Source organism: Hemiscyllium ocellatum, chromosome 9 (genome assembly GCF_020745735.1).
Source record: "Hemiscyllium ocellatum isolate sHemOce1 chromosome 9, sHemOce1.pat.X.cur, whole genome shotgun sequence".
Taxonomy (NCBI): Eukaryota; Metazoa; Chordata; class Chondrichthyes; order Orectolobiformes; family Hemiscylliidae; genus Hemiscyllium; species Hemiscyllium ocellatum.
This window is the reverse complement of record NC_083409.1, coordinates 113739799-113767160: the sequence shown is the minus strand read 5'-3', so window position 1 is coordinate 113767160 and position 27362 is coordinate 113739799. Positions and strand designations below refer to the sequence as shown.

Genomic DNA, 27362 nt, shown 5'->3' with positions numbered 1-27362 from the left:
AAATTGCTGGAAAAAACTCAGCAGTTCTGGCAGCATTTGAAGATAGAAACTGAGTTAACATTTCAGTTTCCAAACCTCTGATTCTCTACAGATGCTGCCAGACCTGCTGAATTTCTCCAGCAATTTCTGTTTTTGTTTGTTAAAAACCAATTTCAGGTTTGAAAGCCTAATTAACGCCCAATCGGAATACTGCGATGAATAACTCACCTCTGACGACAGAGAGCTGTGAACACAGGCCAGTCCATCAGACACACCAACCTTCCATCCCTTGGCTCCCTCTACACTTCCTCCAGCCTAAAGAAGGCAGCCAACATCTTCAAAGACCCCTCCCACCCCGGTTATCATCACATCACTCACAACTGAACTCCAGGCTCTGTACCAACCAACAGCACACGGTGGGATCAGAGATATATCGAGGGTGAAGTTCCAGAAGGAGAGTTTATAGGTTATGCTTACTTGGGAGTCACATGAAATAACATTCAGCAAAGGGCGACTATTTCCACCTTAATAACAGCAGCTGGTGCCTCTCCTGTCTCAGCATGCCCTTATTTTAGTCAGGGTACAGATGGCACTGTGATCATGTCAATGGATGAGTAACCAGAACCCAATCATGTTCTAGGACATGAATCCTGCCATGGCAGCTGGTGACGTACAAATTCAATCACATCTGGAATTTAAAAAAATGAGTCTAAAGGTAACCGCGAAATTATTATTATCACACAAACCTATCGCAGTCACTCATGTCCTTTGTGGAAAGAAATCTGCTGACCTTACCTGGTCTGGCCTACATGTAACTCCAGACCCACAGCAACCTGGTTGATTCTGAACAGTCCCTGCAATAAATGCTGTCCTAGCCAGTGACACGCACAAAACAAAACTATTTCCAAGAGGGTGGTGTTCTCATGTATCTGCTGTCTTTGTCTTTCTAGATGGAAGTGATTGTGGGTTTGAAGGTGTTATCTGAGCATCTTTGGTGAATTTCTGCAGTACATCTTATAGTTAATACACACTGCTGCTGCTGAGCATTGATGGTGGAGGGAGTGGATGTTTGTGATGTGATTAGAGTGGTGCTGGAAAAGCACAGCAGGTCAGGCAGCATCCGAGGAGCAGGAAAATCGATGTTTCAGGCAGGAGCCCTTCATCTTTCACCTTGTAGATGGTGCACAGGCTTTGGAGAATCAGGAGGTAAGTTACACATCGCAGTATTCCAAACCTCTGACATGCTTTTGTAGTCACAGATTTATGTGGTAAATCCAGTTCAGCTTCTGGTCAATGATAACCCCCAGGATATCAACAGTGGAGGATTCAGTGATGGTAATGGCATTGAGTGATAAGGGCTGGTGATCAGACTGTCTCTTGTGAGAAATGGACATTGCCCATTGCGAACATAAATTGCCACTTTTGAGCCGAAACATGGATTTGCTGCTGATGCCTGGTTCGGGTAACACCAGGACCTCAGTGTTCCACTGCCTCCCAGCCAGTCTCCCACCTTCAGCCTCCCAGCTATTTCCCCTTCCCTACTCCCCCCACGACCTTGAGGGGGAATAGCTGCTGGTATCTGACCTTGCATCAGCTTGACTTGCTCCTACTCTGACTGACCTGCACTGGCTTCCAGGCATGAGCGTGCCCTTCGCTCTGTAACCTCCCCCACATTGCTGGGAGACCCTGCACCTCTCTGATATTGGACATCATACCCAATGCTGCTGAATGACGATCCCCCACCAACCGTCCTAAACCTTCAGCTCCCGGTTCACTTCCTAAACCTCTCCACCTTTGACCTCACTTCCTGTCTCTAAAATAAAAGACCTGCCTCTTTGATAAAGCACCTTGTCACCTGACCGAGCATTCCCTCATATGACACTGTGTCACACTTAGAATCACAGAATCCTTGATGAAGCAGGCCATTCAGCCCACTGAGTCTACACTGACCTCCCAAAGAGCATGCCGCCCAGACCTACCCAATTACCCTGTATCTCTCACAGCCAATCCACCTAACCCACTCAGCTTTGGATTGTCGAGGAAACTCACGCAGAGACGGGGAGAATGTGCAAACTCCACACAGACAGTCACGCGAGGCTGGAATTGAACCCAGGTCACTGGTACTGTGAGGCAGCAGCACTAACCACTGAGCCACCGTACCACTTCGTTTTGAAATGCCCCCAGGAGGTACTCTCGGACATTTATTTTTATACTCAGGATGCTACATAAATGTAATTGTTGTAGCGCTTTCTTCTGACACATTTTCTTTCTTTGTTAAAAGGTGAGCTGCATTTTTAACACTGATTTCTACAAATCATCAGAATTCCCAAATGATAAACAAGCTGAAAGGCTCTGTCAGAGAGAAATCAATAACAGCTTTGATAGGGTCATTACAGATGACACGCTTTTAGATCACAGTAAAACTCCTCTGATTAACCAGCACCAACTCAACAAATCTTAGCTCCTCAATTTCAAATAAACTGATCCTTTGTAAGGCACAGTTTAAGAATTGTCTGTTTTTCAATCTCCCGCCAAGCCTGCAGGTTCCTATTTTGTGTAAATTCCAGGCTGACATTTGGTCAAGGCACACGCCCTCTCACAGAAAGCAATATTTCAATGCTGTGTCCTTGTTAGATCAACAACAATTTGCATTTCTGTAGCACCTTTCATGTTGCACCTTTTTTAGACCAATAACAGCTTGCATTTCCGTAGCATCTTCAGCCCCAAGGTGCTTCCCAGGAGGATGATCCCATCTTATATGTGCTGCAGAGAGCCTGGGAGAAGTGGGGCTGGATTTAATACAGCCTTGCAGAATGGGAATGGAATAGGGCCGGTGTCTACTTATTGTTGGAGAGGTTCTGTGTCAGTTCCTGGGAGCGAGAAGCCCACTCTCTGAGTGAGACGGATGTTGGAGGGGGCTGCTGTCAGCAGACTGTCAATTAGACTCATACACCAGCACATTGACACAGATTAGACCACTGTTGACTCTATCATCCTTCCTTCCCACACCCCCCACCTCAAGTGACCATCCCCTCTCCCAGGATCTCTGTTCCACCCTCAGTCACCTTTGACCTGGATCCCATGGGCCTCAGGTGGGTATAGACAGATGGGTGACAGTGAGGGGGAGTGGGAGGAACCAGCCAGTGCAGGGACCCCCTGCAGTCATTCCCCTCAAGAACAAGTATACCGTTTTGGATACTTGTGGGGGGGATGGCTTATCAGGGGTAAGCAACGAGGTTCAGGCCTCTGGCACGGAGCCTGGCCCCATTGCTCAGAAGGGAAGGGTGGAGAAAGTTAGAGCGATAGTTCTTGGGGACTCAAAAGTGAGGGGTACAGATAGGCGGTTTTGTGGGGGCGACAGAGACTCACGATTGGTATGTTGCCTCCCAGGTGCAAGGGTATGTGATGTCTCTGATCGTGATTTCCGGGTCCTTAAGGGGGAGGGGGAGCAGCCCCAGATCGTGGTCCACGTTGGCACCAACGACATAGGTAGGAAGAGGGATGAGGATGTCAGGCAGGCTTTCAGGGAGCTAGGTTGGAAGCTCAGAGCTAGAACAAACAGAGTTGTTGTCTCTGGTTTGTTACCCGTGCCACGTGATAGAGAGTCGAGGAATAGGGAGAGAGAACAGTTAAATGCGTGGCTACAGGCATGGTGCAGGAGGGAGGGATTCCGGTTTCTGGACAACTGGGGTTCTTTCTGGGGAAGGTGGGACCCCTATAAACAGGATGGTCTACACCTGAACCTGAGGGGCACCAGTATCCTTGGGGGGAGGTTTGCTAGTGCTCTTTGGGAGGGTTTAAACTAACTCTGCAGGGGCATGGGAACCTGGACTGTAGCTTCAGGGTACAGGACCTTGAGTGTAGGGAGGTTAGGAACAAGGCATCGATTTCGAAGGAGGGTGCCTGTAAACAGAAAGGTGGCTTGAAGTGTGTATACTTCAATGCCAGAAGTATAAGAAATAAGGTAGGTGAACTTGCAGCGTGGGTTGGTACCTGGGACTTCGATGTTGTGGCCATTACAGAGACGTGGGTAGAACAGGGGCAGGAATGGCTGTTGCAGGTTCCAGGGTTTAAATGTTTTAGTAGGGTCAGACATGGGGGTAAAAGAGGGGGAGGTGTGGCATTGCTTGTCAAGGATAGCATTACAGCGGTGGAAAGGACGATGGAGGAAGACTTGCCATCTGAGGTAGTTTGGGCTGAGGTTAGAAATTGGAAAGGTGATGTCACCCTGTTAGGTGTTTTCTACAGGCCTCCCAATAGTCCGAGAGAAGTAGAGGATAGTATTGCGAGGATGATTCAGGAGAAGAGTGAAAGTAGCAGGGTGGTTGTTATGGGGGACTTTAACTTCCCAGATATTGACTGGGAAAGCTATAGCTCGAGGTCGTTAGATGGGTTGGTGTTTGTCCAATGTGTGCAGGAGGGTTTCCTGACACAATATGTAGACAGGCCAACAAGAGGTGAGGCTATACTGGATTTGGTTCTAGGTAATGAACCAGGCCAGGTGTTAGACTTGGAGGTAGGTGAGCACTTCGGGGACAGTGACCACAACTCGGTGACTTTTACTTTAGTGATGGAGAGGGATAAGTGTGCGCTGCAGGGCAGGAGTTATAGCTGGGGGCAGGGAAATTATGATGCGGTGAGGCATGACTTAGGATGCGTGGATTGGAAAAACAGGCTTCAGGAGAAGAACACTAATGAGATGTGGAGATTGTTCAAGGAACACCTATTGAGTGTCCTTGATAAGTATGTACCAGTCAGGCAGGGAGTAAAGGGTCTTGTGAGGGAGCCGTGGTTTAATAGGGAATTGGAATCCCTTCTGAAAGGGAAGAGGGCGGCCTATGTAAGGATGAGGCGTGAAGGTTCAGTTGGGGCGATTGAGAGTTATAAGGTAGCCAGGAAGGATCTGAACAGAGAGCTAAGAGCAGCGAGAAGGGGACATGAAAAGTCCTTAGTTGGTAGGATTAGGGAAAACCCAAAGGCTTTCTATAGGTATGTCAGGAATAAAAGGATGACTAGGGTAGGTATCGGTCCAGTCAAGGATAGTAGTGGGAAGTTGTGTGTGGAGGCGGAGGAGATTGGTGAGACACTAAATCAATACTTTTCGTCAGAATTCACTCAGGAACGGGACTCTGTTGCTGGTGTGAATATTGAGTCACAATTAATTAGAATGGATGGCCTTGAAGTATGTAGGGAGGAGGTTTTGGGAATACTGGAAAGGATGAAAATAGATAAGTCTCCTGGGCCTGATGGCATTTACCCTAGGATCCTCTGGGAAGCTAGGGAGGAGATAGCAGAGCCATTGGCCTTGATTTTTATGTCGTCATTGTCAACGGGAATAGTACCAGAAGACTGGAGGATAGCGAATGTGGTCCCCTTGTTCAAGAAGGGGAGTAGGGATAGCCCGAGTAACTATAGGCCAGTGAGTCTCACTTCTGTTGTGGGCAAAGTCTTAGAGAGAATTGTAAGGGATAAGATTTATGAACATCTGGACAGGAATAATGTGATCAAGGATAGTCAGCATGGTTTTGTGAAGGGCAGGTCGTGCCTCACAAACCTTATTGAGTTCTTTGAGAAGGTGACTAAGGAGGTGGATGAGGGTAAAGCAGTAGATGTGGTGTATATGGATTTTAGCAAGGCGTTCGATAAGGTACCCCATGGTAGGCTAATGCAAAAACTACGGAGATATGGCATTGAGGGTGCATTAGAGGTTTGGATTAGGAATTAGCTGGCTGGAAGGAGACAGAGGGTAGTAGTTGATGGACTAGGTTCATCTTGGAGTGCAGTTACTAGCGGTGTACCACAGTGATCTGTTTTGGGACCATTGCTGTTTGTCATCTTTATAAATGATCTAGAGGAGGGGCTTGAAAGCTGGGTGAGCAAGTTTGCGGATGACACAAAGGTCGGTGGAGTTGTGGACAGTGAAGAAGGATGTGGCAGGTTACAGCGGGATATAGATAAGTTGCAGATCTGGGCAAAAAGGTGGCAGATGGAATTCAATGTAGCTAAGTGTGAAGTCATTCACTTTGGTAGGAGTAACAAGAAGATGGATTACTGGGCTAATGGTAGGATACTTGGTAGTGTGGATGAGCAGAGGGATCTTGGTGTCCATGTACACAGATCTCTGAAAGTTGCCACCCGGGTAAATAGTGCTGTGAGGAAGGCATATGGTGTACTGGGCTTTATTGGTAGAGGAATTGAGTTCCGGAGTCCTGAGGTCATGTTGCAGTTGTATAAGACTCTGGTGCGGCCTCATCTGGAGTATTGTGTGCAGTTTTGGTCGCCATACTATAGGAAGGATGTGGAGGCATTGGAACGAGTGCAGAGGAGGTTTACCAGGATGTTGCCTGGCATGGAAGGAAGATCGTATGAGGAAAGGCTGAGGCACTTGGGCCTGTTCTCATTGGAGAAAAGAAGGTTTAGGGGAGATTTGATAGAGGTGTATAAGATGATTAGGGGTTTAGATAGGGTAGACACTGAGAACCTTTTACCGCTAATGGAGTCAGCTGTTACTAGGGGACACAGCTTTAAATTAAGGGGTGGTAGGTATAGGACAGATGTTAGGGGTAGATTCTTTACGCAGCGGGTCGTGAGTTCATGGAATGCCCTGCCAGTAGCAGTGGTGAACTCTCCCTCTTTATGGTCATTTAAGCAGGCATTGGATAGGCATATGGAAGTTATTGGGCTAGTGTAGGTTAGGTAGGATTTGGTCGGCGCAACATCGAGGGCCGAAGGGCCTGTACTGCGCTGTATTTTTCTATGTTCTATGTTCTATATTGCCAGTGGCAGAGGTGGCAATGATAAATTGATGACCTCTGCTTGGCAGCTTCCCTGGGCAGGTAGGACATGTATCACTGGAAGAGACACTAATCTCCCTCACAGAACCAATAAGAGTTAGCCATGATTTCTCCAAAATGTAGATGAACCAATCAGGAGCCTAGCAATGTCCTGACAAGAAAAGAATTACAATATAAAGGGAGGCCATTGGACTGGTCAAAAAAGGAGCAATCAATTTTAATCTTATTTCTGCACTCTTCATCTGTATTCCTGCAAATCCCACAGTTTCCTGGGAAAGTCAAGCACTTTCACAAAGTGGTGAGGCTTTCTGCCTTTACTAGCCTCTCAGACAGTGATTGCAAATCCCTAGGTGTGTAAAGTTGCCAAAATGAGTGATAACCCAAAGGATTGGGAACAGTTTAGAAAACAGCAAAGGGAGATTGAAAGGACTGTAGTGAGTTCAATACAAGGATAACAATCTTACAATCATGGAGTTAAAAGCAGAACATAGAACATTGAACAGTACAGGACAGGAACAGGCCCTTTGGCCCATCATATGCTGACCAAGATGCAAATATAAACTCGTCCCATCTGCCTGCACGTGTTCCATGTCCTTCTATCCGCTGCCTGTTTATGTGTCTGTCTAAAACCCTCTGAAACATTTCTATCATGTCTGCTTCTCCCACCTCTCCTCGCAGCACCTTCCAGGCACCTACGCCCTCTTGTGTAAAACACTTTCCTTGTACATGTCCTCGTACATCCCCAACACCTCTACACTCTCTGGTAGTTGACATTTCTACCCTGGGAAAGAGACTCTAACTATCCACCCTATCCTTGCCTCTCATTATGTTAGACACTTCTATCAGCCCGCCCCCTCAGCCTCTGACGCTCGAGTGAACACAATCCAAGCTGTTCCAATCTCTCCATCGAGCTAATACACTCCAATCCAGGCAGTGTCTTTGGTAAACCTCTTTTGCAGCCTCTCTGAAGCCTCCATATACTTTCTATAGTTTGGGGACCAGAACTGCAGACAATACTCCAATTGTGGCCTAACCAATGTCTTAGACAGCTGCAAAGTGAGATGCCAACATTTGTACTCAGTGCCCTGACCGATGAAGGCAAGCGTAGTTCAATAAGGTCACCTCTCACTCTTCTAAACTCCAATGAGTACAGGCTCAACCTACTCACTATCTCCTCATAAGAGAGTCACTCCATACCCAGGATCAGCCCAGTGAACCTTCACTGGACTGCCTCCAGTGCTGGTATATCAAAGCTCTGAGACACATTGCTGTTAGTCTGGAGCCACGTGTAGACCAGGTAAGGACAGCAGATACCCTTCCTTAAAGGATATTCATGAACCAGCTGGGCTTTTACAACAACTTTTGATAGTTTCAACACCATAACCCAGATTGGTTATAGATTCCAAATTAAAAATTTTAATCCCACCAGCTGTCTTAGTCAGAACATTAACTTGGGGCCAAGGAAATACTGGACCAGTAATTGACCATAAAGTCACAATCAGCTGAAATATACGAAATAGCTATAAACATTTATTATACTTCATATTTAAAGACTGACTGAGAAGATTATACAACAGTACTGCATGATAATATTAGACATTATTAAGCAGATTAATAGTGAAAGCATATTATTAAACGCTAAATTATTCTGCTGGAGTGCGTTGAAGATTATTGAAGTGAAACAGTTATATTTGTGTGTGTGAAAACATGGACTGATCCTTAATGGATTTTACAACAATCATTTACTTGTGCTATAGAATCCAGCAACTTTTAATTCGACTTGTGGTACTGATGAATTCATATATTGATTAAATGAGAAATGGAGCTGGTCAATAACATGCCTGCAGGACCGATACATTGGACCACATATTTCACACATCACTCCAATGCAAATTAACAACAAGGGACTGACAATATGGGAAGTCAGAGGTTCCTGAGGACTGACCAATGAACAGGTACAAACTAAAATAAGTGAAACAATAAACAAATAGTTTCCAGCTGGGGGAAGGGGTTTTGGGAGATTCATGGGGATCAGAATCACACAGGGGTCAGCAAAGCAGCAAAATAATACACGTACAGTCGAGCGCAAATGTACATCCTCAAGGCAAGAATTCTGTGTCGGGAAGTTTCAAAGTTTCAGCACTGTCAGAGGATCAGTACTGAGGGAGTGCTGCACTGTCAGAGGGTCAGTACTGAGGGAGTGCTGCACTGTCAGACGGTCAGTACTGAGGGAGTGCCACACTGTCAGAGGGTCAGTACTGAGGGAGTGCCACACTGTCAGAGGTTCAGTACTGAGGCAGTGCTACGCTGCCAGAGAGTCAGTACTGAGGGAGTGCCGCACTGTCAGAGGGTCAGTACTGAAGGAGTGCCGCACTGTCAGAGGGTCAGTACTGAGGGAGTGCCACACTGTCAGAGGGTCAGTACTGAGGGAGTGCCACACTGTCAGACAGTCAGTACTGAGGGAGTGCTGCACTGTCAAAGGGTCAGTACTGAGGGAGTGCTGCACTGTCAAAGGGTCAGTACTGAGGGAGTGCTGCACTGTCAAAGGGTCAGTACTGAGGGAGTGCTGCATTGTCAGACGGTCAGTATTGAGGGAGTGCTGCACTATCAGATGATCAGTACTGAGGGAGTGCTGCACTGTCGGTGGGTCAGTACTGAGGGAGTGCCGCACTGTCAGAAGGTCAGTCTTGTGGGAGTGCCGCTTTGTCGGAGGGTCAGTGCTGACGGAGTGCCGCACTGTCGGAGGGTCAGTCTTGAGGGAGTGCCACACTGTCAGAGGGTCAGTACTGAGGGAGTGCTGCACTATCAGAGGGTCAGTGCTGAGGGAGTGCCACACTGTCAGAGGGTCAGCGCTGAGGGAGTGCTGCACTGTTAGAGGGTCAGTACTGAGGAAGTGCCACACTGTGAGAAGACCAGTAATGCGGGAGCGCCACACTGTCGGAGGGTCAGTACTGAGGGAGAACCACACTGTCGGAGGGTCAGTACTGAGGGAGAACCACACTGTCGGAGGGTCAGTATTGAGGGAGCTGGAGTGTGATCATTGTTGATTGGGGTTCTTCACCTGCTTGATGAGTTGGTAATTTTTTAAACTTTCCAGCTCAATGAGGAAGTCAACAGACTCATCCACAACCTGAGCTACAAGTCTTCTCAAGAACTTTGAACATCATTGAATCATAGAATCATACAATACAGCCAAGTCTGTACCACCAGAAATATACTCCTACCTACCCCTTCCTGCCATGTGTTACATCATGTTGCAGCTGTACAGGACATTGCTTAGGCCACTTTTAGAATACTGTGTTCACTTCTGGTCTCCCTACCATTAGAAAGACATTGTGAAACTTGAAAGGGTTTAGAAAAGATTTATAAGCATGTTGCCAGAACTGGAGGATTTGAGCTACAGGAGAGAGAGCTGAATAGGTTGGGGCTATTTTCCCTGGAGCGCTGGAGGCTGAGGGGTGACCTTTTTTCCCGGGGTGACATAGGTTTAAGATGAGAGGGAAAAGATTTAGAAAGGACTGGAGTGGTAACCTTTTCACAGAGGGTGGTGCTTGTATGGAATGAACTGTCAGAGGAAGTGGTGGAGGCTGGTACAATTTGCACATTTAAAAGGCATCTGGATGGGTACATGAATAGAAAGGGTTTAGAGGGATATGGGCCAAATGCTGGCAAATGGGACTAGATTAATTTAGGAAACTTGGTTGGTGCAGATGAGTTGGAACAAGTGTATCCGTGCTGTACATCTCAATGATTCAATGACACGAAACGTATAGCCTTGAATGTTATGACATCACAAGTGCCCATCTGAGTATGTTCAGAGGTTGTGAGGTTTCCCACTTCAACTGCCTTCCCAGACAGTACCTTCCAGACCCACACCACCTTGGGGTGATAGCATGTTTCCTCAAATCCCCTCTGAACCCCTGCCTTTCATTATCTCATCATGGTCCTTCATTACTGACCCTTCAACTAAGGCAAACTGCTGCTCCCTATCGACCCTGTCCATGCCCCTCATAATTTTACACACAGTTCCCCCTCCTCAGTCTTCTCTGCTCTAAGGTGAACAAGCCAAGCCTTTGTAGGCTCTTCATACCTGAACCATTCCAGTCCCAGTAATATCCGGGTGAGTCTTTCCTCCACCCTCTCAAATCCAACCAATCCCTTCCTTTAGTATCGGTGATTAGAACTGCACACAGTACTGTTGCTGTGGCCTAACTAACCACCATGACATACTGCTCCAACGTAACCTCCCTCCTCTTGTTTTGAACACCTTGACTAATAAAGGCAAGCCCCCTAGATGCCTTATCCATCTTACTGATGTGTCTACACATCTACTTGACTCAAAAACATGAGCTTGCTCTCTCTCCCTGGATGCTGTCTGACCTGCTGTGATCTCCAGCATTTGCTGTTTTCAGTACAGGTTCCAGCGTCAGCAGTGATCTGTTCCTACTCCATTACCTTGCTGGTCCTACCAAAATGCATCACCTCACCCTGGCCTGAAAAGGAATTCAAGGTATTTCAGGGAACCAGTCTGCTCAGCAGGAGGCTGGGGTTTATGCTGCTTCCAAGCCAGGACAGCTTGGTTTGAATCCTGCAACATATTCAAACTGAGAGTGTTCATGATTCTCAGGACTGTTGAAGTTCATGTTGGCAAACTTGTAAAGTCATGACATTGTCAGCACAGTGTACTGCAAAGGAACTGTTCAGAGTCAATCAAATAGAATGCTGAAGTGTTGAGCTGGGATGTAATTTCCCTGGACTGGAGTCTGTGCAGCAGATAATATTGGAGAACACAGACAGCAGACAAGGCTGAGGGGAGAGTCTGATCAAGGAGTATAAAGTTCTGAAGGATGTAGACAAGGCAGACTGGGAGAAGTTTTCCCCCCGTAGTTGTCGGATTAGTAACCAGGGGCACAGTTTAAGGAGCAGGAAGTTTATAGGGAATCTGAGGAAAAGGCTTTTCATCAAGAGGGTGGTGGGAAGCTGGAACTCACTGCTGGAAAGGGTGGGAGAGATGGAAACCCACACAACATTTGAAGAATTATTTAAATGATTGTTTGAACTTCTGAAACAATCAAGGCTACAGGCCGCTCTTGTGCTGCAGTGGTACTGTCTAGATTAGAGTGGTGCTGGAAAAGCACAGCAGGTCAGGCAGCATCCAAGGAGCAGGAAAATTGATGTTTCAGGCAAAAGCCCTTCATCAGGAATGAAGGCAGGAAGTGATCAGGGTGGAGAGATAAATGGGAGGGGGATGGGGTTGGGAAGGAGATAGCTGAGAGTCCAATAGGTGGATGGGGTGGGGATGAAGGTGATGGGTCGGAGGGGAGGGTGGAGCGGATAGGTGGGAAGGAAGTTTGGCTATGGTAGCAAGTCTGTCACAGGACATGGTTGAAGAGCTTCAGGGCAGAGATGACCTGGGGGTTGCAGTGAGAGAGAGACTCACTGAGATTCCTGCAGTGGTAGTGTCCCTATCTCTCAGATAGAGGGCCTAGGTTCAATACCCATCTGCTCCTGAAATGAGTTATAACAATCTGAGTATGTTGTTCAGAATATCTTCATCAATAGCACGGATGCTAAGAGTGCCTATGGTACAGTGGTAGTTTCTCTAACTCTGAACCAGAAGGCCCACGTTCAAGACCAACCTGAGTGGTGTGCAGTAACATCTCTGAATGGGTTAATTCGAAAATATTGACAAGGCCATGAGACACTTGCTGGAAAATGGACTATGAACAGCGAGGCTCACCTCCCATAAAAGAATAAAGTGACTGAAAAGATCTCTGAAAATGTTCGGAGCAGTGTCACGGGATCATTCTCCAGGTGGAAGGCTCTTACTTACTTACTAGCACAGCCTGAAAAGATGGGCAAGGCAGAAACCCTCAGATACTTGGTCTTGGATCATGACTAATGGATCATGGGTTGATAAGTGGGATAGACTGACTGACCCTTTCTTGGCCAGAATGGGCTGAATGGCTCCCTCTGTGCAATGCCTTTGAATGTGAGATTGTCATTGCTAAATCCCAGAAACATTAGAGGAAACTCTTTCTCAGCCCCTGCAGATCTCACTACCAGAGGGAATGGTTAAAGGAGGTCGCTCAAATGGGACTGCCTGATGAGGAGAGGTTGAGTACATCGGGCCTATAATCATTAGAGATCAGAAGAATGAGAGGTGACCTTATTGAAACACATAAATTCATTGGAAACTTGACAGGGTCGATGTGGAGAGGTTGTTTCCCATTATGGGGCCAGAGGGAATTTCTTGATTCATTGAAGAGATGAGGGTGTCGCTGGCTGGATCAGCATTTATTTGCCATTCCTAACTGCCCAGAGGGCAGGTAAATGTCAACCACATCACTGGTGGTATGGAATCACACAGTAGGTCAGATCAGGTTTCCTTCCCTAAAGGACATTAGTGAACCAGATGGATTTTCCCCATGACACTTGACAATGGATTCCTAGTCAACACTGGCCTCTTAATTCAAGATTTTTTATTGAATTCAAAGTCCACTATCAGCCTTGGTGGGATTCAAACCTGGGCCACCAGCAACATTACCCAGGTCTCTGGGTTAACAGTCCCGTGGTAATACCGTTAGAACCACTCCTCCTCAAATAATCTCACAATATGGAGTCACACATTTAAGACTAAGATGAGGAGGAATTTCTCTCAGAGGCTAGTCAATCTGTGGCATTCTCTATCTCAGAGGACAGACCAGGCTGGGTCACTAACTACATTCAAGGTTCAGACAGATTTTTAAACTGTCAGGAAACAAGGGTTATGGGGAAAAGGCAGGAAAATGTAGGATTACCAAATCAGTCATGACCTCATTGAATGGATACAGTAGACTCAATGGGCTGAATGGCCTACTTCCTATGTCTTATGGTCTTGTTATAATCAGAATTGCTTTGTCATTCAATGTATTTTTCTGCTCACCAGTATACACACTGGGTAAACAGGAATGACATTGAACAGTTGTGTGTCTATTAGATCCTATCACTTTGTCCCTGAGAAGCAAATAAAAGATTCCAGTTTAAACTGGGTCAGTCATTGAGAGTCGCAGAGTAGGTGCAGAGAGCATGAGGTAAGTGAGAGGTAATTTTTCACAATAAACCTCAATGAACAAACAGCTCTGTAATACCAAGTAATTGCTTTGAAAACGCCAGGCTAAATAAAACCTTGAGTCTTTCTGTTTATGATGACTGAGGAGACACTGATTGGAAAACTGAATAAATACATGAGGAAAGATTTATTTCAGCACAGTTTCCTATGATCTGGATCGTACTGCTTTAAAGGGCAATGGAACCAGATTCAATTATAACTCAGAAGGGAACAGGAGAAATCCTGGAAAGGCTGGCGGGGTGGGGGGTGATTTCACAGGAATACGGGAACTTGAAGTAAATTGGGACTAATTCCAAAGCCCTATCAAAAAGCCAGCACAGAAATAACAGACTAAATGGCCTCATTGTGTGCTGTGAGAGAATTTAATTCTATGAATATAACAGAAACACAATGCATTTCCTTTCAATTTCATGAGTTGGGCGCTAAGGCAAGTTTAGTACCTGTTTCTATAAGATCATAACAACATCGAAGCAGAAATAGGCCATTCGGCCCATCGCATCTACTCCTCTATTCAATGAGATTGTGGCTGATCAGATATTGCAGTCAACCACATCGCTGTGGGTCTGGAGTCACATGTCAGCCAGACCAGGTAAAGGTGCAGATTTCCCTCCCGAAGGGACATTAGATGGGCTTTTACCAGATTCAACAGCACAACTGCATCCAGATATTTATTGAATTCAAATTTTAGCTGCAGTGCTGAGTTTTAAACTCTTGTCGCTGAGTCACTGAATTGTTATAGCACAGCACAGAAGGAGGCCATTTGGCCCATCATGCCTACACCGATCGATTACCCAATGCTTTTTCCCCATATCCTGGACACCATTTCCATAGAAATAATCATCCAATGGGCTTTCAATTGAACGTTCCTTCATCACATTTCCAGGCAGTATATTCCACAGCCTAATTCATACTGTGTCCTGTCTCCAGAACCTTCACCTGAGCCTCCAAAATATCCATCTAATGACATCACCACAATGCGTGGTCAGACTGGTTTACTCTGGGGGTTGTTGCCGGGGAGGGTGATGATGTTGATAACTTGCCAGTGGAATTTGAAGAGAGGGCTGAAAACAATGGCTTCGGTTTTCCTGAGATTTAATCCGAGCAAAAGCCCTCTTCCCCAGGCAGCACGGAATGCTGGTTATGATTGGATGGACAAGAACGGGAGCAGCTGAGAGCTGGGAAACAGTGTCAGTGGTTACCGGAGGATGGTGTGTCAGTGGTTACCGGAGGATGGTGTGTCAGTGGTTACCGGAGGATGGTGTGTCAGTGGTTACCGGAGGATGGTGTGTAGACAAGATGGCAAAGCTTATGTTTGTCACAGTCACATGGGGAGATGTCATTTTATAAACTGAAATAACTCCACCGAGGTTGTTATCCTGTCACCAAGTCACCCTTTAGTTACATGTAAATAGCAGCTGACACTGATCCAGCTCCCTCATAGCGTGAACAGAAACACTCCTGTTTATATCTGTCAGCCAGGGCTCCCTGCTTGGACCATGTTAACAGTGCCAGTCAGGGAACTCAGCGTCTACGAAGTCCAGCAAGCTAATCTTGTTCTAATCACTACATCCCTCCCCCTCTCAGACCTGGGATGTAGGCCGGTTCTTTATCCTGTAGCTTCTCCTGGGTATTTTCGAATTGGGTCCAATTACTCAGACTCTGCCTTGGATGGGGGAGGCGTGTACTAGACTGTAACCGCCTATCTTTCCTGGAGTGTCTCCGCCAAAATTCATCTCCAGGCGGTGACGGCATCGGGGCTGCAACATCTGGCGTCTCCATCTTGGACCTGGAGGTTTCTTCGACATTAGGCCGAAGGGGAGAACCCATAGGTTCTGATGGTCTTGCCGGTGTTCAGAGGGTCCAGGTATGTTTACACCTGCCCCATTTGCAAGGTTTCAGCTTTCATCTGATCCACATGCTTTGTTCATCACCACCTTGCCTTCCTCACCTCATATCGACCATGTATTTTACTGTCCAGGGTCATTCCTATGGTTTCAACATCAAACTTTATCCACTGAAGTAAACTGTCTCTCTCACTTACTGGAGTCTTGTAGCCAGTATTGGCGTTCCTGATGCCATTTCACCCTCCCCCCAAGTTTAGCAAGATCAGGTTTGGGGTGGCATGGTGGCTCAGTGGTTAGCACTGCTGCCTCACAGCGCCAGGGACCCAGGTTCAATTCCCGCCTCAGGCAACTGTCTGTGTGGAGTTTGCACATTCTCCCCGTGTCCGTGTGTGTTTCCTCCCACAGTCCAAAGATGTGCAGGTCAGGTGAATTGGCCATGCTAAATTGCCCGTAGTGTTAGGTGCATTAGTCAGGGGTGAATGTAGGGGAATGGGTCTGGGTGGGTTGCTCTTTGGAGGGTCGGTGTGGACTTGTTGGGCCGAAGGGCCTGTTTCCACACTGTAGTGAATCTGATCTAATCTTAACCTGGTGTGGAGCCTTCTCCCCATTAGCAACTCTGCTGGAGTTATACCCTTTATTTAGACGAGGGGTGATCCTACACACAAACAGGAACAGGGACTGTTTGGTATTGCGTGAAGCTGTAGGCTGTTTCTTTAAGCCCTCAAAGTCTGGACTGTTCTTTCCACCAGATCATTGGATGATGGATGAAATGGAGCTGTCCAAATATATCGAATGCCATTTGACTTTAGGAAATACTCAACTTCCCTGCTGGTAAATGATGGACCGTTATCTGTGACCAACACTTGTATATTACAAAAGATGCTTCCAAACTTTCCAATCATCATCCTTGCATTTGACGAAGGAACTCCGAACGTGCCCAGCCACTTTGAGTGGGCATCCACAATGACTAACGCATTGAGCTTGTGAAATGACCAGCACAGTCGACATGTAACTGAGTCTAGGGTTTACCCAGCCATTCCCAATACTGTGGGTGGGGGGGGGTTGTTGGCATAATTTTTGTCCTTATTAGCACTCTGAGCACTGCCTCACCCACACGGCTACATCAGCATCCAATTCTACCCACCAGACATAACATCATGAAGGCCAGTACCCTGTCACCCAGTCACCCTTCATTTACACTTGACACTGTCCCAGCTCCCTCAGAGTGAACAGAACCTCGGACACTCCTGTTTAAACACTGTCAGCCAGGACTCCCTGATAGAACCAGATTAACAGCCCCAATCAGGGAACTCATATTCTGAGAGCTCCAACTGGCTGACCTCATTCCAATCAGTCCAGTAACATTAACAAGGACTATTCCTTACTAACCAGGTGTTCTTTGGATTACAGCTAAAGGCACTGTCAAAGAGACAGGTTTCAAGGAGGACAGAGCAGGAGAGAGGTGGAGAGATTTACGTAAGGAATTCCAGAGCCCGGGACCAGGCTCTGAAGAGAATTCCAGAGCCTGGGACCGGGATCTGAAGGGAATTCCAAAGCCTAGAGCCAGGATCTGAAGGGAATTCCAGATCCATGGATCAGGATCTGAAGGGAATTCCAGAGCCTGGGACCAGGATCTGAAGGGAATTCCAAAGCCCAGGGCCAGGATCTAAAGGGTATTCCAGAGCTCAGGGTCAGGACCTGATGGGAATTCCAGAGCTCGGGGCAAGGACCTGAAGGGAATTTCCCGGAGCCCAGGACAGGATTCGAAGGAAGGGTATCAAGAGTGGAGTAATTAAAATCAGGGCATGGGCAAGCAGCCTCTGGCCAATGAGAGGACAGCAGAGATCAAGGAGGATCATGGACTCTCAGAGATTACAGCCCCTGACAGTGGAAGACCCTTTGGGTAAATGTGCCACCTCCATCCTCTTTCCCAATGGATATCAACAGCCCAAGGAAAACCACCAGGTAACTGCAGGAGAAGGATTTCAAACCAGCGAGTGGATTGGCCATAGCCAGACTGTGAGCTCATGCACGTCAGTGAGAGAGAGGAGACAGGGGAACGGGACTTGGTGCTGGGTAGGAGCCCCTGACCAAACACCATTTCATTAACCTCCCAGACATTTCCGCAAATTCTCTCGTGCTATCAGAATGTTGTGCAGGACAGAAACAGATCACCAACCTGCTGTGAATTGGTCCCTTGAAGGTTGGATCAAATCTCCGAGGTTCTCCTGAAAGAGACAAAAATTAAAACTCACTCACAAAAAACATCCAGCAAAGTCAGAGAATCACACTACACTACTCAGCCCATATGTCTGTGCTGGCATTTTCAAAGATTTATCCAACTCCCACCTCCTTATATTTCCACAATTCCCTGAAATTTTTCCCGTATTAACGATATACCCAATTCCTGATAAGGAGCATCACAGGATCATCACTAAACAAACAAAAATCCAACTGCAGATGCTATAAATCAGAAACAAAAACAAAAACAGAATGTGCTGGAAAAGCTCAGCAGGTCTGGCAGCATCAGTGCAGAGAAAGCAGAATAAATGTTTCAGGTCCAGAGACCCTTCTTCAGAGCTGGTCATTATTGCTTTGACCTGGGTACACCATCCCAAGCTGCAGCAGACACAGGGACCGATTTCAGGAAGGTCATGTGGAGGATAAATATGACATGCAGAACACAAACTCTGCCAAAGTACACAGACCAGATGCTTTGAAATGTCGAGCAAGAGATCAATATTCAGTTTCATTTGTTTTCCTCTGTTCTGATTGTAATTAAGTTATCTGGCATCAATCTGACCACTAAACAGGAGGGCACAGCAAGCGTGGGTCTGATGTAAAAAACAATGTGTGAATTCAAGACAGAAAACTTGATCAGACCTCTCTCTACCGAGTTGTGTTAATGTAGCACACCCACCAAGACAACCTGCATTTATATAGCACCTTTAATCACATCATGACATGCCAAAGCTTTGTAAAAGCAAATGAAATACTTCGTAAATGGTCTCACTGTCATAATCTCGAATCCAATTCATGACAAACAAGCTACCACAAACAGCAATGTAACTCCAAATAGATTCCCAGTTTGAATGATGCTGCCTGAAGGGACCAATACTATGGAACACACCAGGGAGAACTTGCATCTACCTTTTCCCTCAATACTGACCCTCTGAAACTGTGGCACTCCCTCAATACTGACCCTCTGACAGTGTGGCTCTCCCTCAGCAATGAACCTCTGACAATGCAGCACTCCCTCAGCACTGACCCTCTGACAGTGTGGCTCTCCCTCAGCAATGAACCTCTGACAATGCAGCACTCCCTCAGCACTGACCCTCTGACAGTGCGGCACTCCCTCAGCACTGACCCTCCGACAGTGTGGCACTCCCTCAGCACTGATCCTCTGACAGTGCGGCACTCCCTCAGCACTGACGCTCTGACATGCAGCAGTCTCTCAGCACTGACCCTCTGACCTGCAGCACTCTCTCAGCACTGACCCTCTGACAGGGCAGCACTCTCTCAGCACTGACCCTCTGACAGGGCAGCACTCCCTCAGCACTGACCCTCTGACATGCAGCACTCTCTCAGCACTGACCCTCTGACAGTGCAGCACTCCCTCAGCACTGACCCTCTGACAGTGCAGCACTCCCTCAGCACTGACCCTCTGACAGGGCAGCACTCCCTCAGCACTGACCCTCTGACAGGGCAGCACTCCCTCAGCACTGACCCTCTGACATGCAGCACTCTCTCAGCACTGACCCTCTGACAGGGCAGCACTCCCTCAGCACTGACCCTCTGACAGGGCAGCACTCCCTCAGCACTGACCCTCTGACAGGGCAGCACTCCCTCAGCACTGACCCTCTGATAGGGCAGCACTGCCTCAGCACTGCATGGAGTATATGATCCTGACCACGTTCCGATCATTTGGGGACTTCCCAGACCTCCAGCCGGTGCTGTGGAATGCAGTTTCACATCTTGTTGTGGTGCGATTGAAACTCTGACATCTCGGCTGGTGTCATCAGGAACAGAGTGATATTCCTGACTACATGCTGTCCCAGAGAACGGTGTGAGACAGACCTGCAACCTCCGGTTTTGTTCCTCACCAGTTCATGGTTACATTATAAGGACCTACGCATAAATGAGCCACGTTTCCTGGAGTATTGGAAGGTGGAAGGATTTAAAAATTAAAAGTTTCAGTAAGATAGATTTGAAGACACCCTTTCCTCTGGTGCGACATTGCTAGAACAATGGGAGCCAATCTGATACATACACTAAGAAACTCAGCTGGTCTGGCAATATCTGTGAAGGGTGAAACAGAGTTAAGATTTCAGGTTGAATATGGCCCTTCTTCAGAGTTCAAATTCTGATGAAAGCTATTTTCTGCAGTTTGACTTTCCTAATGCGAGGAGTGGCTGCATTTCGGGAGTTGAGGAGGGGCTAAGGGCTTAAAGAAACAGTCTATTCTCTTGATTAACCCACACCTCAAGACCTCCTTCTGTCTCCTTGCAATCACATCGAGCAGCAAAGCAACAAGGTTTTACTCGAACACTGATAAACCCAAGAGTTGGGTTTCATTTGATATCTTGTTGAGGTGGTGCTGTCATGATAACATCACTGTGTTATGGATCTTGAAACTCAGCTCTTTCTCTGGGGGCTCGTGTTCAAATCTACAGTCGTAAGTATTTGGTGGAAATTAAGAGCCATTAATAAATCTGGAAATTACTGTGAGATGTAGGAGCAGCAGTCGGCTATTCTGCCCATTGAGTCCGCTCTGCCCTTCAATGGGATCATGGCTGATCTGATAATCCTTAACTCCACTTTCCTGCTTTTTCCCCATATTAGAAGCTAATCTCTGCAAGGATGAGCATGAAACTATCATCAATCGTTGTAGTAAATCATCTGGGTCACTCATGTTCTTCAAGGAAGGAAATCTGCCATCCTTACGTGGTCTGGCCTACATGTGACTCTAGACCCACATCAAGGCGGTTGACCCTTAACTGCTGAGCAATCCATTCAGTTTAAGGGTATCTGGGAAGAGGGGAAAAATGTTAGCGGTACCTAAATCCCAATGAATATTTAAGAAGAAATTCACTGTGTTACACTGACCCAGTGGGTACAGGGGAGGTTAACCAGGACACAACCAGTGATACGAACCTTCAGCAATGAAGGAGAAATTAGGTCTGTCCTCCTTGGAACTGGGATGATGAAGGGTAACTTAGCAGCAGTTTGTAGGAAGAGAAGGAGAGGCTTCAATGGAGGAATAAGTGAAAATGGGTGAGTGGAACACCACATTAAATCATCGAGTTCAACCTCATGAACAACGGAAGGGAGAAGAGACAAAATGTTTTTCCTCAGAGTTATCAGACTTTGGGATTCTCCACCAGAAGAGATACTGGCAGCTGCTTCCGGAAGTAACGGCCAAAGGGACAGTACATTGGTTAGCCATGCTGCCTCACAGTACCAGGGTCCTGGGTTCAATCCCACCCTCTAGATTAGAGTAGTGCTGGAAAAGCACAGTAGGTCAGGCAGCATCGAGGAGCAGGAAAATCAGGAAAGGCTTTTGCCCAAAATGCCAATTTTCCTGCTCCTCGGATGCTGCCTGACCAGTTGTGCTTTTCCAGCACTACTCTAATGCAGACTCTGGTTTCCAGCATAAGACCATAAGACATAGGAGTGGAAGTAAGGCCATTCGGCCCATCAAGTCCACTCCGCCATTCAATCATGGCTGATGGGCATTTCAACTCCACTTACCCGCATTCTCCCCGAAGCCCATAATTCCTCGTGACATCAAGAATCTATCAATCTCTGCCTTGAAGACATTTAGCGTCCCGGCCTCCACTGCACTCTGCGGCAATGAATTCCACTGGCCCACCACTATCTGTCTGAAGAAATGTCTCCGCATTTCTGTTCTGAATTGACCCCCTTTAATTTTAAGGCTGTGTCCACGGGTCCTAGTCTCCTCGCCTAATGGAAAAGCTTTCCTAGCGTCCACCCTTTCCAAGCCATGTATTATCTGGTAAGTTTCTATTAAACTTACATCTGCAGTCCTTGTTTTTACCTACTCAATCCCACCCTCGGGCAACTGTCTGTGTGGGTTACCTCCCACAGTCCAAAGATGTGCAGGTCAGGGTGCATTGGCCATACATGCTAAATTGCCCATATTGTCCAGGGGTGTGCAGCCTAGGTGGATAAGCCATGGGAAATGTGGGGTTACGGGGATAGGGGGGATGCTCTTTGGAGGGTTGGTATGCTTCCACACTGTAGGGATTCTATCATTCTGTGAAGCTTGAACAAGTTCTTGAATAAACGTACAGTGTTACAAAGGGGAAAAAAAGGGTTTGGTCAAATGACGAATCTGCGTGCTCTTTCAAAGAACCAGTGTAAACATGAAGGTTGAATGACCTCCCCTGAATAATTCTACAATTCCTGTGAAGGCAGAGTTCTTAAACAAATATATTGAGTGTAATTGCGTTAAACAAGTAGCACAGTATAACGAAACACTCCCAGGGATAAACACATCGCTGCTTCACCTTTATCTGTCGACCCAGAAGCCCTGGCTTGACTGTACTAACTGTGTTATCACTTCATTAAAAGCCTCAAAAGAAAACCCAGCAGTGACCGAGAACATTTACCGCTAATGGAGTCAGGTGTTACTAGGGGACATAGCTTTAAATTAAGGGGTGGTAGGTATAGGACAGATGTTAGGGGTAGATTCTTCACACAGCGGGTTGTGAGTTCATGGAATGCCCTGCCCGTATCAGTGGTGAACTCTCCTTCTTTATGGTCATTTAAGCGGGCATTGGATAGGCATTTGGAAGTTATTGGGCTAGTATAGGTTAGGTAGGATTCGGTCGGCGCAACATCGAGGGCCGAAGGGCCTGTACTGCGCTGTATCCTTCTATGTTCTATGTAACAGGGTGTTTACCCACATCATTTGAAGACTCAGACCTGCCTTCTTCAGAACAAACCATGGATCAGAGAGTTTGCAGATCGAAAAGAACTCCTCTTGTTCTGCTTACTCACAGTGAAGGGTAAATGTGCCTCTTCCTCGGTCTATCAGTGACAAGAGGAACCTTCAGAACTCTACAGGCTGGCTTCCATTTTCTCAACCTGTGTTCAAAACACATTTTGAACGGGGGTGACTTGTACAACATTGCTATAGTTGCCATGCCTCCAAGACTGCCTATGAGTCTTCAAGAAAAACATTCTTGGGATATTTCTGCCATAATAAAAACACAAGAGGAAACTTATGCTCATAGAACATAGAAAGGAGGCCAATCATCCCCTCAAACCTGCTCCACCATTTCAATCATGGCCTTAATGCCATATCTTTGCCTTTGGCCAATATAAGGCCATAAAACATAGGAGCAGAAATTAGGCCATTCAGCCCATTGAGTAAACTCTGCCATTCAATTATGGTTGACAAGTTTCTCAACCCCATTTTCCTGCTTTCTCCCCATAACCTTTAATCCCCTTGATACTCAGGAACCTCTCTCTATCTCAGTCTTAAATATACTCAATGACCTGGCCTCCACAGCCTTCTGTAGCAATGAATTCCATAGATTCACCACTCTCTGGCTGAAGAAGTTTCTCCTTATCTATGTTCTAAAGGGTCTTCCCTTTACTATAATATTGTGCCCCCGGGTTCTAGTCTCTCCTATCAATGGAAACATCTTCCCAACATCTACTCTGTCCAGGCCATTCAGCATTCTGTATATTTCAATCAGATTCCTCACCCCATCCTTCTAAACTCCATCGAATATTGACCCAGAGTCCTCAAACATTCCTCACACGTGAAGCCTTTCATTCCTGGGATCACTCTCGAGAACCTGCTCCAGGGCCAGTACATCCTTCCTGAGGTATGGGGCCTAAAATTGCCTATAATACTCCAAATGTGGTCTGACCACATTCCCTTAATACCTTTGCTTAATAAAGATTTATCTATTTCAGATTAAAATTACCAATTGATGAACATCCATTGCGTTTGTGGAAGCGATTTCCAAACCTCTCCCTCTTTGTGTGTCGAAGTTCTTCCTAACATTTCTCCTGGACAGTCTGGCCCTAATTCCCAGATTGTGCCTCTAGTTCTAGAATCTCTAATCAATGGGAATAGTTTATTATCCTTCCTGAGGTCTGTAAAAATGAGACAGTTCATGTTTCTTTATTATTTTCTTTGAACATTTCAGTTGATTTATGAGAACAATATCAGGGGTGCAATAAACTTAGGTTGGAAATTTTTTGGAGGTCAGATGCCATGTGAGGTAACCTCTAGGAATGTGTTTAACCCCCACTGGCAACTATGAAGTTCCATGTTATTTCAAAGCACTAGGAGAGCATAGTATTTTAAAATTGTTATACCTCCTTCAGCAACCATTCTGCATTCTGATTCTGGCTAAGAGTGTCACCTCCCCAAACCCCACCCTCTCGTCTGAATCATTCACAACAATCCTTACCCTCAGGCTGGAATGGCTGATACCACTCAAACGGACAAGAGACAATTCAGCAAATGGACTAAATCTTAGAAGATGGAATATAATGTGCGGGAAAGTGAGTTGATGCACTTTGGCAGGAAGAACAGAGGAGCAGAGTATTATTTAAATGGAGGAAGACTGCAGAAAGCTACAGAATAGAGATATTTGGAGCACAAAGAACAAAGAAAATTTACAGCCAAGGAACAGGCCCTTCGGCCCTCCAAGCCTGAGCCGATCCAAATCCACTGGCTAAACCTATCACCAATTCCTAAGCATCTGTATCCCTCTGCTCCCCACCTACTCATGCATCTGTTTAGATGCACCTTGAATGAATCTACCATGCCTGCCTCTACCACCTCTGCTGGCAATATGTTCCAGCCACTTGCCACCCTCTGTGTAATGTACTTGCCACGTGTATCCCCCTTAAATTATTCTCCTCTCACCTTGAAAGCGTGACCTCTCATTATTAAATCCCTTACCCTGGGAAAAAGCTTATCTCTATCTACCCTTCATGATTTTGTAAATCTCAATCAGGTCCCCCCTCAATCTCCTTTTTTCTAATGAAAACAATCCTAACCTACTCAACCTCTCTTCATAGCTAGCACCTTCCATACCAGGCAACATCCTCGTAAACCTTCTCTGCACCCTTTCCAAAGCGTCTACATCCTTTGGGTAATGTGGCGACCAGAACTGTACACAGTATTCTAAATGCAGCTGAACCAAAGTCTTGTACAATTTTAACATGACCTGCCAGCTCTTATACTCAATACCCCGTCCAATGAAGGCAAGCATACCATATGCCTTCTTGACCACTCTATCCACCTGTGCAGCAACCTTCAGAGTACAATGGACCTGAGCTCCCAGATCTCTCTGCCCAGCAACTTTTCCCAAGGTTTTTTCCATTTACTGTTTAGTTTGCTCTAGAATTAGACTTCGCAAAATACATCACCTCACATTTGCCTGGATTGAACACTCTCTGTAAGTACTTGTCCAAAAATCACAAAAAGCAAGCAGCTAAATTTACTGGGAAATGGGGAAGGGAAATGAAATGTTGGACTTTATTTTAAAATTTTAAGAATTTAAAAAATTTAACATAAAAATTGAGCGTTTTGCTTAAACTGTATCAGGCGCTAAAGGAATTATAGGTTTTGGGGAAAAGGCAGGAAAGTGGAGTTGAGGATGATCAGATCAGCCGTCATCTCACTGAATAGCAGAGCGGACTCGATGGACTGAAAGGTCCACTTCATCTCCTCCATTTTATGCTGTTGTTCTTAATAACCACTGCGAGCTCTTTTCTCACCTCAAAGCACTAATCATCAAATGAACTATCAGGAAGATTGAAGCCACACTTTTCAGACCCCACTCCAAATTCGGTTCCCCAACAGAACAAAAACCAAAAGAAATGTGGATGCTGTATATCAGAAACAAAAACAGAAAGCTCAGCAGGTCTGACAACATCTGTGGAGAGAAATCAAAGTTAACGTTTCAGGTTTGAGGAAGGGTCACTTAACCTGAAACACTAACTCTGATTTATCTCTACAAATGCTGCCCGATCTGCTGAAAACAGCAATTTCTGTTTTCCTTTCTATTCTCCAATAATTGACCCCATCCCTCTTCCTGGCAATAGTCTCAGATTAAGCCAAAAACAAAAACAGACGGTGCTGGAAAAGCCAATCTGTTCACAACTTGGTGCTACATTTGATCCTGAGATAAGCTTCCAAGTTCATATTCACACCATCACCATATATTTCCGTCTCTGCCTCTTTCTCAGTGATTCTGCTGCTGAAACTCTCAGTCATGCTTGAGACTGGATTATTCCGATGACAAATGGCTGGGCTACCACATTCGACCTTCCATAAACTCGGAATCATCCAAAACTCTGCTACCGAGTCCCGTTCCAATAGCAACCCCCTGTGCTTGCTGACCCACACTAGCTCCCAGCCAAGCAACAATCTGATTTTAGAATTATCATACTTGTTTTCTAATCCATCCATGGCCTTGCCTCTCCCTGTCTCTGGAATCTCCTTCAGCCTCACAGCTCTCAGATATCCTCCCTCCTCTAATTCTGACCTCCTTTGCATCTTCAGTTGTAATCATTCCACTAGCAGTGGCTATTCCTTGAGTTGCCCAGGTCCAATCCTCTGAAACGTATTCCCTACTTCACCTCCTAGACACTTCTCAAAACATATCTCTTTGAACACGACATCTAATACCTCCAAAAAGTGTTATAACCAGGAGAGACAGGAGGAATTGGTTCCCCTGTTATTAACTCCCTCTTGGTCAATTGCAATAAATACTCATTAGTGAAAGAAAGAGGAATTTTATTCCCTGTTAATCCTGGGAAATTAATAAAACACAACTTCATACACAACACACACACAAATACAGGTAATAAGCTTAAAAGGGAGAGTGTCTGCTATAGACAGGGTTACACCATCAAACAGCCCATGGAGTCCCTGATGAAAGAAACAGGCATTTTCAGAGACGGTTCCAGCTCTTGGTATCACCAATTTATTTTTCCTTCTTTCTGCTTTGCTGCTCATAAAGCAGCTGTTGAAATACAGTCCACTGTGCATTCCAAAGTCTGGCTCCATAGTCTTTACAAGCTGGATAACTCCCAGTATGTGGAATTGTCATAGACATGCAAATGAATACAGTTAAGCAGATTTCTTGGCACTGTCTCTGTTTCCTGGTTTCATATTCTTTAAGTAAAAATGCTAATGTATGTATAAATGAATTTGTTAATTTACATGGATCTCCCAAGCCTTGCATCAGTCTATGGTCAGGTGAGGACTGCAGCCATTTTAAACCCACTTTAGTCCATGAAAGATCTCAGAAAAGTGAAAGCACACCAATATCTCTATTATCTCAGGTGACTAAGGAAATTCAACATATCCATAGAGACTCTTTACCAACATTTATAGATGCACTATAGAAAGCATTCTATCCAGATGCATCACAGTTATCTTTCATGCTTTTTGGATGAGGAAGTAGCACAGTGGTAGTGTCACTGAACATATAATCCAGACCCTCAGGCTGATGTTTTGAGGACATGGGTTTGAATCCCACCCATGAGGATGGTGAAATTTGAATTCAATAAAAATTACAATAAAAGAAAGTTTGGCTAATGGCAAACCATGGACCATCTCCTTCCCTAATGTTC

General features: G+C 46.0%; 1 protein-coding gene across 5 annotated transcripts in view; it reads right to left on the bottom strand.

Annotated features, from left to right (window-relative positions):
• Window positions 1-27362, bottom strand: part of LOC132819204 (choline transporter-like protein 5) — a 291145-nt gene that overhangs the window by 116705 nt on the left and 147078 nt on the right. For all 5 annotated transcript variants that reach the window (XM_060830657.1, XM_060830660.1, XM_060830658.1 and 2 more), the window contains exon 2: window positions 17908-17956. In XM_060830657.1, coding sequence (XP_060686640.1) covers window positions 17908-17956 — 49 coding nt within the window. The remainder of the gene's footprint in view (window positions 1-17907; window positions 17957-27362) is intronic.